Here is a 16,701-nt window from a genome sequence, read left to right on the forward strand (position 1 = left end):
TTCTAGATAATACAGGAAAATCAGAATGATGTTAATTCTACATCTCTATATGTAATTACAATTGGATGTATGTTCTATGACAAGTAGTTCAATGTTTTCATGAAATACAAGAAATTAAATAATACCCTATTTTAGCAAAAAAAAGTTTAAGAAAGAGGAAGAATTCACATTGAGAGCAATACTTCAGTACTTTGACGTGCATGATATATGACCTGCATTGTGATCTTAACATTGTGAGCTTATTGGAGTTGGGTGGATTATTCATTCAAATAAATAAATGTTTCCAGTGAGTTGTTATGAGACTAGCCTATCCTCCACTTTTAAATCAACTTTCCTAGTTCATTAATGTCTCCTCAATAAAAAGTGAAGTAATAAAGCATCCCTTTTAAATTGCAGACATTGATGAATGTTCTTTTGAAAGGACATGTGACCATTTCTGCATCAATCATCCAGGCACTTTTGAATGTATTTGCAATGAAGGATACATTCTTTTTGGCTTCACACATTGTGGCGGTGAGTGCATATAAACGTATTGCTGGCATTTTCTATGGAATTCTATTTCTGTGTTCTCAACATGGAAATGTGCATTTCAAACTCCGTGCTGCAGATTTTTCAGATTATTTGCCTTTCTGTTTTTCGAGTGGTTTGAAATAGGAGCCTGACTCTGTACACATTAGACTATTCCTTAAAACAAATTTTCTTTCGTACTTTTACTGGAAAGCAGCTGTGTGTTTTGGAACAAATAGTTGCATTCCACACTTGGGTACTAAGAGCTGAATTTTGCAGATCATGCTTGCAAAGTACTGTTGGTAGTACTAATTATGGCATGTAGTAATTATCTGCAAGGTTAAATGCTAAGCCAGAATGGTTTTAAGAAATGGATAATGTTTGTTATATGTAAAGGTCACATAAATAAAATAGCTGTAAAAGAAAAGATAAAATAAATTGTGGAGAAATTAAATGAAACAGGCATCTAGGAAGAGTATGAACCAACAAGGAAAATGGCATCATATATACATTTGCCGTGGTCTATACCAGCTTTTAATTATTGTACAATCAGTTAAAGGAACAAGACAAAAAAACTATCTCCTAACAAGAACTATTAGCAACCATGTACTTATGAGTGAAGCTTACACACATAATGTAGCAAAATTTTGCTACTCTTAAATTTATCTTGATTGTTTAACAGTGCAAATATAAGCAATCAGAGTACCCCAGAAATTTAAATGAAAGAGGGATAATCACCTGGTCAATGTCAATGTCCCTATAGAACTGGCAATCAGAAAAACACAAGCCCCAAAAATGGTTGATAGTAGTTCTTGTGGTTAGGGATAGTTTTGTATTGTTACTTTTATTGATTGCATTTTCATATATCAATAGCCAAATACAGTTTCTGTCTGTCTTTTAATTATTGTTGACCCTATTTATCTATAAGCAACCTTAATAGGAAGCAACTCAAAGTGACATCTTTACCAAGAGAAGGATGCAGTTCCTACATTTTATTTTGGGGCAAGTGTGGTTCTTCATTGTGACTCATTGTCTTCATTGAAATATGCTATCTTACCTTCCATTTTTAATGAAAATTGCTTAAAATCAGTAAGGTGTCCTTTGTGCAGATTTGTTACATTTTGACTGTACAGATGTATATGCTTGCTAATAATTAACACCAACTTGATGGCACATCAGACAGTCATCAACTGGGCACCAATGATTTGTCCTGAACTTTTTGTGAGAGGTTTCCAGAAAAAGCTGGTTTGTGCGTGCAAATGCATATTTTAAGCTTTTGCCAACGGTATTAAAATATCCGTGCTGCAGAAAAACATATTTAGCTCTTTATGTATTGTGTGCCTGGCAGTAGTTATCCATATGCAGTTCTTTGCTGACTAAATTCAGAACAGCATCAATTACTCCCCCCTCATTCTTCTTCTGTAGATATCAATGAATGTAGCATGAACAATGGAGGCTGCCAGCATATCTGCATAAATACACTGGGTAGTTATCACTGCCACTGTAATGCCGGGTATAAATTACACTGGAACAAAAAAGACTGTGTGGGTAAGATTCAGAGTCTCAAACCTTTTTGCAGCTTTGGACCACTTGAAGTTCTGTGCGCTTCACATAATATATGGGAATGTGTCTGCACATGTTCCTTTTATTACCCCATTACTTGTGGCCAACCAGATTCTTGGAACAACGCAGACTGAAACAATGAATGGTCTTCCAAATTGCATTGGGGTCTCTTAAAAGTTACTGTAGATCTGTAGCGCTACATTGCTTCTAATTAGCTGATAAAACAAAAACAGGAGATACTTTCGGGTCTTTGATGCTTTCTTTCCTGTGCTTTTAATCTAAGCTGTTTTTCCTTTTGCAGTTGTCTGCATGACCCCTTCCTCCTGCCTCAGCTTTTTATAATATACTGTGTGTATTTCTTCATTCCCAGTATTATGAATAGCATATGCACAAATTGATAGTGATTATGTAACATGTAACTTCGTATTTGCAGTTTAGAACCGTGCCTGCCGTTAGCTTTCTTGTCCTGTGAGTGTTTGTGTTTTGCTCTGTAGAAAGGTCCTTGTCTGATGTCCTTTCCCCCAAAGTATCTCTGCGCTGCATTAAGACTGGTGGAAATGATAGATGCTTTTTAATCTGCCCCTCAGATGTCCATTTTACTTCTGGTAAGTCATGCAGAACATGGGAGATATTATTATTATTGTTAGCTATTGCAGTTATTATTATCCCTAAATTAGAGAAACAAGAATAACTTAGATAACTTTGATGTATTTGCATACATTATAGGAGAATTCATTTTGAACAGATGGTCCTTAACTTGTAACTGTTCATGTAATGATGATTTCAAATTATGACAGTGTTTGAAAAAATTACTTATGACTTACATTATGATCATTGGAAACCATCATTCCTCCCACAATGAGAAATTATGATAGCCTATGAAAATGTTACTTATGATCTCAATTTGCACCATTACAAACCGTCGCACTAACCCCCCGCCCACAGTCACGTGATCACTATTTGGAATGTTTTTTATAGGTTTCTGGAAAAAAATGCCATGGGGAAGCTGGATTTGCTTAACCACCACGTTATTTGTTTAATAATGGTGACTTGACTTAACAACCATCATAGAAATGGTTTTAAAATGGGGTCCAGTCACATGGTGATTAAATGACTTCCAACAAAAAATTCAGTCTGAATTGTGGTCGTAAGTTGAGGACTATGTGTAATAAGTATATTTTAATTGTATTTATTTTCTATTCTACAAATGTACGTTGAAGCTTTTTCTTCCAATAATTCTTTGGTAGTTGCTCCTGAAATGAAGCATAATATTTATATAACCTGGTAGTTTTTGAAAGAAATGGCAGCAAATTGTTCACCATTGACATAGAAATCAGTTGATGGCAACACAGAACGTTTTTAAAAACATTGTCTATAAATGTGCTGTAAGAAAAATATATTTCATTACTGTGTCCACAAGTTACTTAGCAGCAGAAGTGCTATGGATTAAAATTGATCTGAACTGCCTTCCTTGAAAACTGTCCTCTGCTAACTAGTCAACTAATAGATATTGGGGAGTTGTAGACTTCTTATGAAACAAATTTAAAATTTGCCGAAGGATAGAAAAGATATGTGGAGCTTTAAAGCTCTGTGATTTCTCTTGTGCCTACTGAAATGAACATTTTGAAAAATATAAGTCAGTCAAGTGTGGTTCACAAGGCCCTTTCCTATGAATCCTGGTAATCTAGCTAGGACAATGGAAAAAACAGATGGAAGCAAAAATCTTCCTCTTGTTTCTATCAATTAAAGGTAAGAAAATAGCAACTGGAACTTGCTTTTATGGAGAGAGAGTAGTAGAAAACATGATGGAAATAAAGGTGGTGGACTGACTGATCCTAGCTGTCTAATGTTTTAATTTGATTTAATTTAATTTCATTATTTAAAAGCTTGTTTGATAACCTGGATCTTTTAGAAGACCTCTATCCTCTGAGTTTTCAGGTTGAAAGAATGTGAATGGCATTTTTGTGTCAGTTTTGAATTGACTACAGCAAACTTCCTTAAACTGCTGTGTTTCATTATATGCTTGGTTATAGATTCAATAGTTGTGGAGTTTTTTTGCTCTATGACTTGGTTATTTGTCTATATGTTTTGTTATTTACGGTAAGTAACATCATCACTGGTACTAAATGTGGGGATTGCTCCCTGTTTATATAGAGTAGCTTCCCTTCCAGTATAGGGTGTGGTTTTCTTCTTGGTAGTTTCTTGATTGGTTATTGTTTTTTGCTTGATTGTTTGTCTGGTGGTAACCCTGCTTATCCGGGTGTTGGCTAATGGCGAGGATGTCTTTTCTGGTCTGTTTCTTCCTAGCTTTTTTATTGTCTCTTCTGAATAGTGTGTAAATGTGATTTATGTGTTTGTATCTATTGATAACTGATTTGTCTGAATACTCTTTCATCTAGCAGCATGACTTTCCATTGAAGATAATTCTATAGCTCTTTGGGCATGAAATTCTGAAATATTATCTAATAGTGTCCTCTCTGACTAGTGTAGGGGAAAAGTAAGATTACATTGCTTTAAAAATTTCTACTCACTATTCTAATAATTTCACTGGGGTTTGTGCTAGGGAATATGCCAACAAGTGGAGTCTCTGGTTCCTGAACCTCAAATTCTTGCTGTATAGGAGATAATAAAGCATTTAAGTCTATTTTTATATCACATTACCTCAAATCAAGATATAAAATTCATCACTTGCCCCTTTACTCTCACTTTTGAAATCTAGCTTTTCTGGAAACACTGTGGTAGGGAGTTGATAGAATATTCACTTTCCTCTGTGAGTTTTCCAAGCTTTTTTTGTAAGTTCTTTGCTAGGTTGGGGTCTCTGGTAATGATACAATTTGATGAAGAGGTATTTGGGTGTCCATAGAAGCATAGGATTTTGGTGCACTGCTTTTCATCCACCACTATGATTCTTTTGTGATTTGACTTTTCTTGGTTAGATCATTGAGAATTTTCTTGATCTAATTGTCTAGTTTCTGTATTGGGTTGGTGTTTACTGTGATGTAAATTAGGTTCTTTGTCCTTCTGTCCATGATAACCATGGTTCAGTCTTTGTCAGCTAGTAGTATAGTCTTTTTGGTCCTTTAGGTGTTTTAGGGCAGTTCTCTGCTTTGAGCTGGTTCTGCTTCTATGTTCTTCTGATCTGTGATATGATTGTCTGCCTTATGTTTTCCTTGAAAGCACCAAGGGCTCCAGAGTTCTACCCTGATTGCAATTCCATAATTTCAGAACTGTAGTCTATTTTGATGGGAATAAGTAAGGCCATGTATCAAAAGGGTGCCATGACTAGTAATGCATATGATAAATGTCAGATCTGTGTTTTCTAAGAAAAAAGCACCATGGATAAAGAACATTGCTTGTTATTATGCTTGCCAGGCAATTCCAAGCTACAGATTTGTATAACATACAAATTTACACAAACAAACAGATTTTATCTAACACAAACTGTGTCTCAGAAATTAGGGGATAGGGACTATTAAACAGATAAAAATGCAAAACTTGTAACTGCACGTTACAAACTGTATTAAAGAGTTTAAGACCTTGAAATAGGACAGTTTGCCTGACATAAGTCAGACTAAATAAAACTCAGATAAGGTACTCAGAAGACAATTTCTTTTTAAACTCTCTCTCTCTCTCTCTCTCTCTCTCTCTCTCTCTCTCTGTGTGTGTGTGTGTGTGTGTGTGTGTGTCTGTCTGTCTGTCTGTCTGTCTGTCTGTCTGTTGAGACTGCTTCTGTAATTTGATAATCTGATCTGACAAACAGTATTTTTGATTCACTGTATTGAATGTTAGAGTGATTTTGAATAACTTGCAACAGTACAGAACTTTCAACCTCTCCTTTACTAAATGGAGTCTACATCTTTGTGTAAATAATTACAGGTTTTATGTATTTATTTATTTATAAAATTTGCTGCCCATCTCGTACCCAATGACTAAAGATAATCATATTTTTGTAATCTTGAAGCATTGTTTATATATTAGTGTAAGGATAAAGTGGTTGTGGGCCTTTATATGTTGCTGAACTGTAATTCTCAATAGTGCCAGTTAATATAGACCAGGGGTAGGCAACCTTGGCTCTTCTATGACTTGTGGACTTCAACTCCCATGCTGGCTCAGGAATTCTGGAAGTTGAAGTCCACGAGTCATAAAAGAGCCAAGGTTGCCTACCTCTGATATAGACCATGCTAGGAAATGTAGTTCAGCAATAGCTGAAGAGTCAAAATTTTCCTGTTGCTATATTAGAGTGAGCTTTCAGGGGTATATTTCAGCTATGCTCTAGCATGTGTTTCTGTTTTATTGTATAGCCTTATGATCTGTCTCTTAGGCCTTGAAGATTCCTATACTATAAAATGTGGCAACCCTTTATCACCTAAGAAAAAAATACAAAATCCAAATGAATCAACTACTTTAGGTAATTATTTTATATGTATGTTTTCAAAATATATTTAAACATTTATGGCTGATTTGTTTCTGTTTCATTTTGGTTTATTTGTAGGGCTGCTTACCAATAAAGGAAATATTGATCAATTAGTTAAATAACCTGCCTAATTTTTCTTGTGTTTGAACAGATTTTACTTTTCTTTAAAATAACTTTTGTCTTTTTTAATGTATTCTTTTTGCATCTTGCAGCAACCAGAAAAATAGAAAAGGCATTGCTGCCTTTTTGGAGGGAAATAGGATAAATATTTTAAGGTACCGCTTTCATGTGTGCCTTTTGTAAGCAATTTAAAAAACAAATATATTTTAAAATATAACTTTTAAATTGATGGTTTTTAGTCAGTTACTTGACTGATGCTGCAGCTGTACTGTTGTTTTAATTTTATTTTAAACATTCATCATGTCTTAATGATTTCACATCAAAAGTTTTGAATATCAGAGCAAGCAGCTGATTTCAGGGTGCAACATGCTTATCTAAACTTAGCACGATACATTTGCTAAGGGCTACCATGACACATTGCTTAGACTCATCATCTGCCATTAAAGTGGACGAAAGTTGCTGCTGTATGTTTTATTATTAAATTGACTAAACCTAGCCATAATCTATCATCAACTGTAAACTAACCACAGTGTCTGCATTCAGACATGGTTAGCCAAAATAAACCATAATGTGGGTTATTATGACAATCTGGTTATACTAATAATAATACTTTTGTTTGGCTTTGGGTTAACCGTTAGACAATGTGGTTTGATGCAAGTTCTTTAGTTACTTCAAATATTCTTACAACTTCTGTGTACTATATATTTTGGCTTGGCTTGTTTGCTTTCATTTTTTGACACTCCTGCATAATTTGTTTGTTTATTCCATTTATATGGCTGCCTACTTGCCTTGCAATTCTGAGTGGCTAATTTTTTAAAAAATATATCAAATGCAAAGGAAAATATTAAGATAATGAAAGAAAGAAAACATTATGCTCTGGGGACTAGACCCATAACCCATATACGTAGAGAATTAAATGAGGCATGTGGAATCCATCTATATTACCTGCTTGGTTTTGGTAATGAATTCAGTTAATTTGAAAATAATTATTTTACTGTTTCTTTCTGAAGATCTCTCTATCATCAGGACAACTGTAACTTTTAAGTTTAATCAAGGAAAATGTAATTTGAAAAAGAGTAAGATGTTTCAGGATGCGCTTCACCATGTAATACCAGGTATGAATGACAGTGCATAGTTTAAAATGGTTGTTTTTGTAGATCATTTATGACTTGATAGGATTTGTGGGTTTCTGTTGTTGTAATGATTCACAATTCTTCTCAGATTTGAGATATAACTACATATGTTTCTAAAACAATTTGCTGGTATGTGACATGCTAAATATCTAAACTAGTAGCTGCAGTTGTTTGTCATTTGTAAGCATCTGGAATTAATCATATAACCCTGCATACTCAGCAACATTTATCAAGCTTTAGCAAATGCTCAGTAACAAATTTGGCCAAGTTGCTGCTTCCTTTAATTTTGTCCACACAGAGAAACATAATTCAATAATGGAGAACTTCTACTATGTAAACCTAACATGCAATTCTGGCAAGAAAAGTGTTGGAGACCTCGGCAGAATGAAGGCAGCTAGAGAAATGTTTATATCTGCAGACTTTGAGCTTGAAACAGACCAAAAGGAGGTGGCAGGTTGGTTGGAAAAGAACTCACAGTACAACTGAAATGCTTCATTTCTGACAGAGCTTTGTTGCAGTTTGATCTTTGAGTTCTCTCTTTCATTTCCATTTCTATGCAAAAAAGAAAAAAAGTATCTCCTGTTTTGAAGCTTAAGAGCTCTTTTCCATATGATCAGGAAGCTACTGTGGCTAAAGATGTCATTGTTCTACATTAGCGTCTGTTTTGTGTGCCTTGAAAATTTCATCTCAGGACAACATTTGTTGCCATTATTTAGGCAGGCTGCCTTCTCAGTTGCTGTACCAGCTACCTCTTTTAAGTAATGGCTCTATACATCCAAGCTTTTTGCTCCTAATCACTGCTACCTGCTCCTTTCTAGATATGTGTAATTTGAACTGTGCACGTAAAAGGACTGAGAAAAGGCTTCGTAAAGCTATTAGAACTTTGCGGAAAGTCATCAACAAAGAGCAGTTCCATATTCGCGTCTCTGGTGTAGATCATGGCGTGGCTCGAAAGCCTCCCAGAGCAGTAGATACCCAGGATCCCTGCAGCCTAGGTCAAAAGCACCTGGATAACAAATGTGGTAAGTAGAATGAACAGAAATTAATATTGATGAAATCTCTCAGACGTGCATCTCATTCTCTTTGTGTTGTTTGATCTGTCTGACACAATATCAGAAAATCATGCAGCTACTGAAGGAATGACTAGATCAGGGGTAGGCAACCTTGGCTCTTTTATGACTTGTGAACCAACTCCAGCTGGCTCAGGAATTCTGGGAGTTGAAGTCCACGAGTCATAAAAGAGCCAAGGTTGCCTACCCCTGGACTAAATCAATAAATGCTAGAATTCTACATTTTACAGCACCACAAAAAATTATTTGTGGAAAAATAATGAATCTTATGTCAAGGTTATTTTCTTTGAGCTCAATGTAAGTCCTCTTTGTTATCTCTATTCCATTGTCTCCGACCTAAGCTTTGTAATTTATTTTCCTATTCATTTTTCAATTTTTCCCCCCAATTATCTGAAATCATCTGTCAGTTTCATAATACCTAGTCCTGTATTCACTGTGAACTTTATTGTTTATCCCACTTATCACGAAAACATGGTACAAATGATGTTTATTTAGAAACATGTGTTTTAACTCCATGAGTTCATTGAACTGAAAGCAGTGAAATCCTTGATACATATTTTAAAACAAAAACTCTAAAAAAGAACTATGACTACAAAAACACAATGGAAATATGAGATTCCAAAACAAATGCTTCAATAGCAAATTGACAGGATTAGTACCTATATTTCGGATTATATGGAAAACTAGCTGATATAATAAGAATGAATTCTATGGAAGCTCAAGCTTTTGTGCTTTCCTCTCTTCTGTTTGGAAATATTCCCATACTATGCCATGCGATTCAGGCCAACAATACGTGCTTAATGTTAACTTTTGCTTCTTTGAAATGAATCTATATGTCTCTTGAGAAACCCCGGAAAATGAGGAGGGGAAAACACTCATATTCACTTCCAGATTTATGTGAAATTATGTCCCATTCCATAGCGGGAATGGTGTTTTGAAGTAGGCCAAGATATGTCTTCAGACCACTTGAACTAGAGTAAGAAAGAAAGAATCCAGCCCTTGATTTGCATCCCTCAATCTCTAAGAAATTGCAAGGGCTGCCACAAAGAAGAGGGGGTCAAACTATTCTCCAAAGCACCAGAGGACAAGACAAGAAACAATGGTTGGAAATTGATCAAAGAGAGAAGCAACCTGTTAGGAGAAAGTTCCCAACAGTGAGGACAATTAACCAGTGGAACAGCTTGCCTCCAGAAATCGTGGGCACTCCTTCACTGGAGGTTTTTAAGAAGAGACTGGACAGTCACTTGTCTGAGATGGTATAGGTTCTCCTGCTTGAGTTGGGGGGGGAAGGCTGGACTAGAAGACCTCCTATTCTATTCTGTTCTGTTCTGTTCTATTATTTTAATTTTTAATCTATGAGATACCTTTATGATAGCAAGTCACTTAAAGAAGCAGCAAATAAATAATAGTAATATTGAAAGCAATATGAAGTCATTCTTCATCAAAGACAGATTAACTTGCACTAGAATTTCAATCTTTTTCTTTTTGGATTTTGTTTATCTTGCCTTTATTTTTTAACTAACTCAAGATGATGAACATACCTAATACTCCTTCCTCCTATTTTCTTAATTGTAAATCTTATCCTATTATCTTAATTGTTAAAAATTGTTAAAAAAGACAAAACTACACAAACAAGTACACTTGGTGTGTAGTTTTGTATGTCTGATGTTCAGTGTATTGCTACTTTTTCCCTTTTAAATAACAGGGTCTTGAGCAGAATACAAGAAGCTAATGTATTTCCTAAATCAGAGATAATAACTAACTGTCCTTACTGTTTCAGGAATAATAGATTTCAGAGCCCAGTTCTTATGCACAAAATTTCTCCATATGTTCACAGTTTATGAACCAGTAAGAAACCAAAACAACAACAACAAAGATTCCGAAACAATATAGGAGGTAGTTTAGAGATATAATCCATTAGTTTTTGTCTTTTTTCTTATGAAATCAGGGCAAGGGTCTTCAAGGGTTGGTTAGTTGTGGATCATAACCTCTTTTATAAGGTTCACCATCTTAGTCAATGAGACACTATAGTGTTTGTCCATGGCTTCAAAATCTCAAAGCTAAAACTGGCTGAATAGGAAGAAAGAACCTTCAAATGTCTTTGTAACTTATAATCCAGGCGTCCTTAGGGTGCTTCTCTCCACATCTATCTTTTGCATCAGAATAGCTTTCATTTCACCCCTGAAACTCTTGCATAAGTTAAGAATAGGGTTTTAATGGTCAATGAACACAACAGAAAAGGGTGGTTACAGGAACAGAATCTGTTAATGGTGAATGGTTCTTAACTTCATTTGAAGAAAAGAAAAGAAAAGCAAGCAGAAAGTTTGCTGAATCCTTAATGGAGTTTCATTATTTCTAAACTCTTGGTCTTTGTTTTCAAAGAAGCCGGGTTTTGTATTCTGTGGAACACCTTATGTTTTTTTTTTGCTGTGATGTTATTTTGTTCATACTGAAAGATCAGTGATGTCTTTAAAAGTTAGTATACAGCTGTTGATTACTTCACAGAGGGAAATTTTATACAGGCAAGCAACAATCTAACTGTTGGTACTCCAGATCCTGTCCCTGATGGCTGAGGCTGTTAGAAGTTGTCATTCAGTATATTATTTATATCAGCATATTTCTGCTTTATTACCCTGGAGAAAAGTATCAGGAGTATCTCAGTAGAATGCTTAAACCTTAAAGCAACTATTTGATATCTAGCTTTCATTTTGAGCAGTGGAAGAGATTGCTATTTTAAGTAGGATTCACAGTTTTAAAGGGTCTATCTGTTCCTGGTTATTTAATTAAAATTCTCTCCAGTTTAGTCACACGTATGAAGATGATGTTTTAAATTACTGTTCTTTTTTTCTTGCCTCTGTTGAAACTGTTAAGTAGCTATAAGCCCAGACAGTAGCTATGGATTCACTAGTTTTAAAAAACCTGGTCCAATAACATATAAGCCCCATTGATATTAGGAGGAGAATTGCAGCTAGTTTTATGCATTGTATGTACGCGTAGAGCTAGGAAAAATCCAGTAATGGATCCTATTTTCAGTTTTATAGGATTGTAGACATCCTATAAATGTCTTCATATACATGTACATAATTATTTAATTGAAATCCATACATCACTGGGAAGAATATTGCTCAGCTGACGTGGCTACTTTCTTTTTTAGAATGCTTAATCTTGTAGTTCAGTGATGCCATTAGTTTAGAATCCTCTTGCCTTCAAAGGCCACGTTCTCTCAGAAGTGATCTATAAGGGATAGCTCAAAGAATATGGCTAAAGCAAACAGATGTTTTCACTCAAACATCCCCTTTTTCTTCGTCTGGCACCATTTTCAACATTGGTGTCAGAAAGAAAATGGATTGGTCTTATTAGAAGTCTGACCCAATTTCTTTAGTAGGGAATTTAATCAAAATATTTCCCTGAAGGAACGGGGAAATAAAAGGAAATTGTTGACTCCTACGGTATGTTAGAGATCCTGTTCAGTTGGCTTCCAGGGATCTTTAAGTTGAGATGCTGATCAAATAAGGTACATTTCAGCTGGAAAGCAGGTGTCTTCAAAATGTGTTACAGATTTTCTAGTACAGTTCATGTCTCAGTTTTTATAGATCATTTTTTTTAAAAAAAATGTGGACCTAGAACAAAAGAAAGCAGGTGGAAAAGTCCATCTGCCATGGCTTGAACATTTTTTTCTTTTTTAGAAAGGAAAAGTAGAAGGTTCATCTTCAGGAACTCAAAAGAAAACCATAATGGGACAAGAGCCAATTTTCTTGTTCCAAAATATCCCTTACAGTTGTGAACATTCAGAACATTGTGTTGCTCTAAGTCAGACATGTCAAACTCATGACATTGTGCGACGTATCGGAGCTTTTTCACCATTGCTGGCAATGGGGTGGACGCGGTTTCTTCATGACATGTCCAACCTGCGGGCTGGCAGTTTGACACCCCTGTTCTAAGTGAAGAAAGATTAATTTGCCATTTACACATTATGAGCGAAATTCTGAAAATATATGAGTTATGAGATTTACATTATAGAGTAGCTCTTCAGGAATAATAAAGATGGTTAGCAATACAGTGAAATAACATACCTTTAATTGTAAATAGTACGTTCAAACATAGGTTAAAGCTTCACCCTGTTTAATATTCATTCTTCTCACTGAAGAGAAAATACTTTCTGTGACTGACTGTTTTGCCTTTTATTGTTAGCTAGCTGCAGTGTTGGAACATATTTTGATGGGGAACAAGAAAGTTGTATTTTATGTCCTAATGGAACTTATCAAGACAATGAAGGTCAAATTGTCTGTGAACCTTGTCCAAATCTTCAACGTTCTGGGGACTCAAAAGCAGTTGGTGCTCGCAGTATATCTGAATGTGGAGGTAAGGATGTTATGCAACACATTGTCTTTGGAGAGAAAGTCTTGCTGTTGCTTCTCCCTCTTTACATATACTGAAAAATGTTCATTAGCATTAGGCTTTTGAGAAATATTATAGTGCTAGAGTTTAGCTAAACAATTTACGGAAAAAGTAGGTTTGCTCTTCATTGCAGGTGAATGTACAGTAGAGATCTGTGAAAGGTGTAATCTAACATTTCCCTTCCTATAATTAACTGCTCTGAAATGGGCAGAAAAAAGATAGAGGTATCTCTGTATAATCTTGCTGGGGAATATTTGCCTGAATAAAAGCAAAGTCTCAGCTTCCAGCACGATCCTAGCTATGAAATACTTCTTGATCTTTGATCAGTGCATTCTTCTATAGCCTGTAGCCCAGAGAATAGTGGGATTAAAGAGAAACTAATAGATTATACTAGAGACTAAGGAGGATAACCTATATTACCTACTGAACATCCAGTTTCGGATCATCTGGAGCAGCAAAGATTGCCTATGTCTAAAACTGCCCAGACATGTTCCTAGTATTCATTCAAGAGAGGATTTTATAGTACATCAGTAAAAGCTAAATTCTAAACTCAGCCCTGCTGACTGAAGTATCCAGGGCCTCTTGGTAGTATTTCAGGGCTGTGGTAAACAAGAGTGATTTAAGCTATGTATTAGAGGCTACAGACAATGGCTTGCAACAGGGCAACAATAAAGTAAATCTTGTAGTTTAGATATTTTTTTCCTGGATGGTTAAGAATATACCAATTAAAATGTTTAAAAACTGTGGTTGATATTATCCAGCAATCAGACTATGTTTTGCCTTTTAAATGTATTCAATTTTTCCAAGAAGGAAAGAGCTAAATTTATTATATTTTAAAGCCATTTCTGTGAATATAATTTAATGCCATGTAAGATGGGAAAAAGTATTGGAACTACTGAAGTACAGGATGATTCTGGAATGAATATTCTGGGGGAAAATATTTTTTTAAAAAATACAGTTTTACTTCTAGAAAATGCTCTAGATATGGGAAATGTAGATACATTATGAAGGTATCATTTAATCTAATTTTCATTAGTTTTTATTTAGCCTAATATTCCTTCAATGGCAGGCAGCGCTATCTAGATTTTCATACAGGATCTGTTCTTGACATAGGTGGGAATGAATCTGTGTATTTTCCTTTCCTACCCTTTCTAGGGCTATGAACCTTTCCCAAGGCTTTTATTTGATCGGTTATTTTCCTGAATCAGCAAATGCTTCTCTGATGGCTACGTAGAGGAAAAAAAATGCTAGCTGACAGTCCTTAACTACTGAAAAAGGGATGCAGAATATTTGCAACCAGCTCTTTCTTCACAGCCATTATATAATGAAAATATTTAATACTAATGGATATAAGTAGCACAGGTTCTGGATAAGTCTTGATGGAAAAAATAGAATTGCAAAGATCTAATATACCTTCCTTCAATCTTTGTTCTCAATGTATTGTGATGTATCTCCATTGCAGTAATGTATTATATTTTAATACAATATTCCTTTTTCCTGGCATACTAAATTTCTTTGATAAAAGAGACCTTAATGTGGAATAGAACTGCAATTCTCTATCTGCATTCTTAATACGTGACCCTAAAATGTTCTATCCCTTAATATTTTTGATTAAATAGTTTGGCTTAATATTTTGATCCACAATACAACTGATTCTCTATTTTTTCTAGTACAGAAAAAAATGGGCTTTTTGTTTGATTTTATTGTGAATTTTATACTTTCCATTTACAAATCCCTGCATAGTGCGCAATAAAATATCAACACTTGACATTTTGTAAAATACCCATATTCTACATTTAAACTCCCCTTCATGGATTACTGCCTTGTCGTGGCGAAGAGGCTTGCGTAATTCAATGAAGCTATGAGCTATGCCGTGCAGGGCCACCCAAGACGGACAGGTCATAGCTGAGAGTTCTGACAAAACGTGATCCACTGGAGAAGGAAATGGCAACCCACTCCAGTATCTTTGCCATGAAAACCCTATGGACAGTACCAAAAGGCAAAACGATATGATGCTGGAAGATGAGCCCCTCAGGTCGGAAGGCGTCCAATATGCTACTGGGGAAGAGCAGAGGGCTAGTACTAGTAGCGCCAGAAAGAATGAAGCGACTGGGCCAAAGCCGAAAGGACGCTCAGCTGTGGATGTGTCTGGTGGTGAAAGGAAAGTCCGATGCTGTAAAGATTTTTTCTCCATAGGAACCTGGAATGTAAGATCCATGAATCAAGGCAAGCTGGACGTGGTCAAACAAGAGATGACAAGACTGAACATCGACATCTTAGGTATCAGCGAACTAAAATGGACAGGAATGGGTGAATTTAATTCAGATGACCATCAGGTATACTACTGCGGACAAGAATCCCTCAGAAGAAATGGAGTAGCCTTCATAGTCAATAAAAGAGTAGGAAAAGCAATACTGGGATACAATCCTCAAAATGACAGAATGATCTCAGTTCGAATCCAAGGCAAACCATTCAATATCACAGTAGTCCAAGTCTATGCCCCAACCACCAGTGCTGAAGAGGATGAAATTGACCAGTTCTATGAAGCCCTACAGCACCTTATAGAACTAACACCAAAAAATGATGTCCTTATCATCATGGGGGATTGGAATGCTAAAGTAGGAAGCCAAAAGATAACTGGAATAACAGGCAAGTTTGGCCTTGGAGTACAAAATGAAGCAGGGCACAGGCTGATAGAATTTTGTCAAGAGAATACGATGGTCATAGCAAACACTCTTTTCCAACAACCCAAGAGACGGCTCTACACATGGACATCACCAGACGGTCAACACAGAAATCAGATTGACTATATGCTCTGCAGCCAAAGATGGAGAAGCTCTATACAGTCGGTAAAAACAAGACCAGGAGCTGACTGTGGCTCAGACCATGAGCTTCTCCTTGCAAAGTTTAGGCTTAAACTGAAGAAAGTAGGGAAAAGCACTAGGCCACTCAGGTATGAATTAAATCATATCCCTATTGAATATACAGTAGAGGTGACAAATAGATTTAAGGAATTAGATCTGATAGACAGAGTGCCTGAAGAACTATGGACAGAGGTTCGCGACATTGTACAACAGGTAGCAACCAAAACCATCCCAAAGAAAAAGAAATGCAAGAAAGCAAAATGGCTGTCTGAGGAAGCTTTGCAAATAGCTGAGGAAAGGAGGAAAGCGAAAGGCAAGGGAGAAAAACATAGATATGCCCAATTGAATGCAGAATTCCAGAGAATAGCTAGAAGAGATAAGAATGCCTTCTTAAATGAACAGTGCAAAGAAATAGAAGAAAACAATAGAATAGGGAGGACCAGAGATCTTTTCAAGAAAATTGGAGAGATGAAGGGAACATTCCATGCAAAAATGGGCATGATAAAGGACCAAAATGGCAGGGACCTAACAGAGGCAGAAGAGATTAAGAAGAGGTGGCAAAATTACACAGAAGAACTATACAAGAATGAGCTTAACGTCCCTGATAATCACAATGAGGTGGTCACTGACCT

General features: G+C 35.8%; 1 protein-coding gene across 1 annotated transcript in view; it reads left to right on the forward strand.

Annotated features, from left to right (window-relative positions):
• SCUBE2 (signal peptide, CUB domain and EGF like domain containing 2) overlaps positions 1–16,701 on the forward strand; it is a gene marked incomplete at its 5' end in the record, with an annotated part of 65,246 nt that overhangs the window by 35,165 nt on the left and 13,380 nt on the right. Inside the window, 8 exons of the mRNA XM_083348361.1 lie at positions 397–513; positions 1,933–2,055; positions 2,565–2,675; positions 6,392–6,478; positions 7,615–7,719; positions 8,036–8,191; positions 8,556–8,759; positions 12,999–13,169. Coding sequence (XP_083204487.1) covers positions 397–513; positions 1,933–2,055; positions 2,565–2,675; positions 6,392–6,478; positions 7,615–7,719; positions 8,036–8,191; positions 8,556–8,759; positions 12,999–13,169 — 1,074 coding nt within the window. The remainder of the gene's footprint in view (positions 1–396; positions 514–1,932; positions 2,056–2,564; positions 2,676–6,391; positions 6,479–7,614; positions 7,720–8,035; positions 8,192–8,555; positions 8,760–12,998; positions 13,170–16,701) is intronic.

Source organism: Vipera ursinii (assembly GCF_947247035.1).
Source record: "Vipera ursinii genome assembly, chromosome: 1".
Taxonomy (NCBI): Eukaryota; Metazoa; Chordata; class Lepidosauria; order Squamata; family Viperidae; genus Vipera; species Vipera ursinii.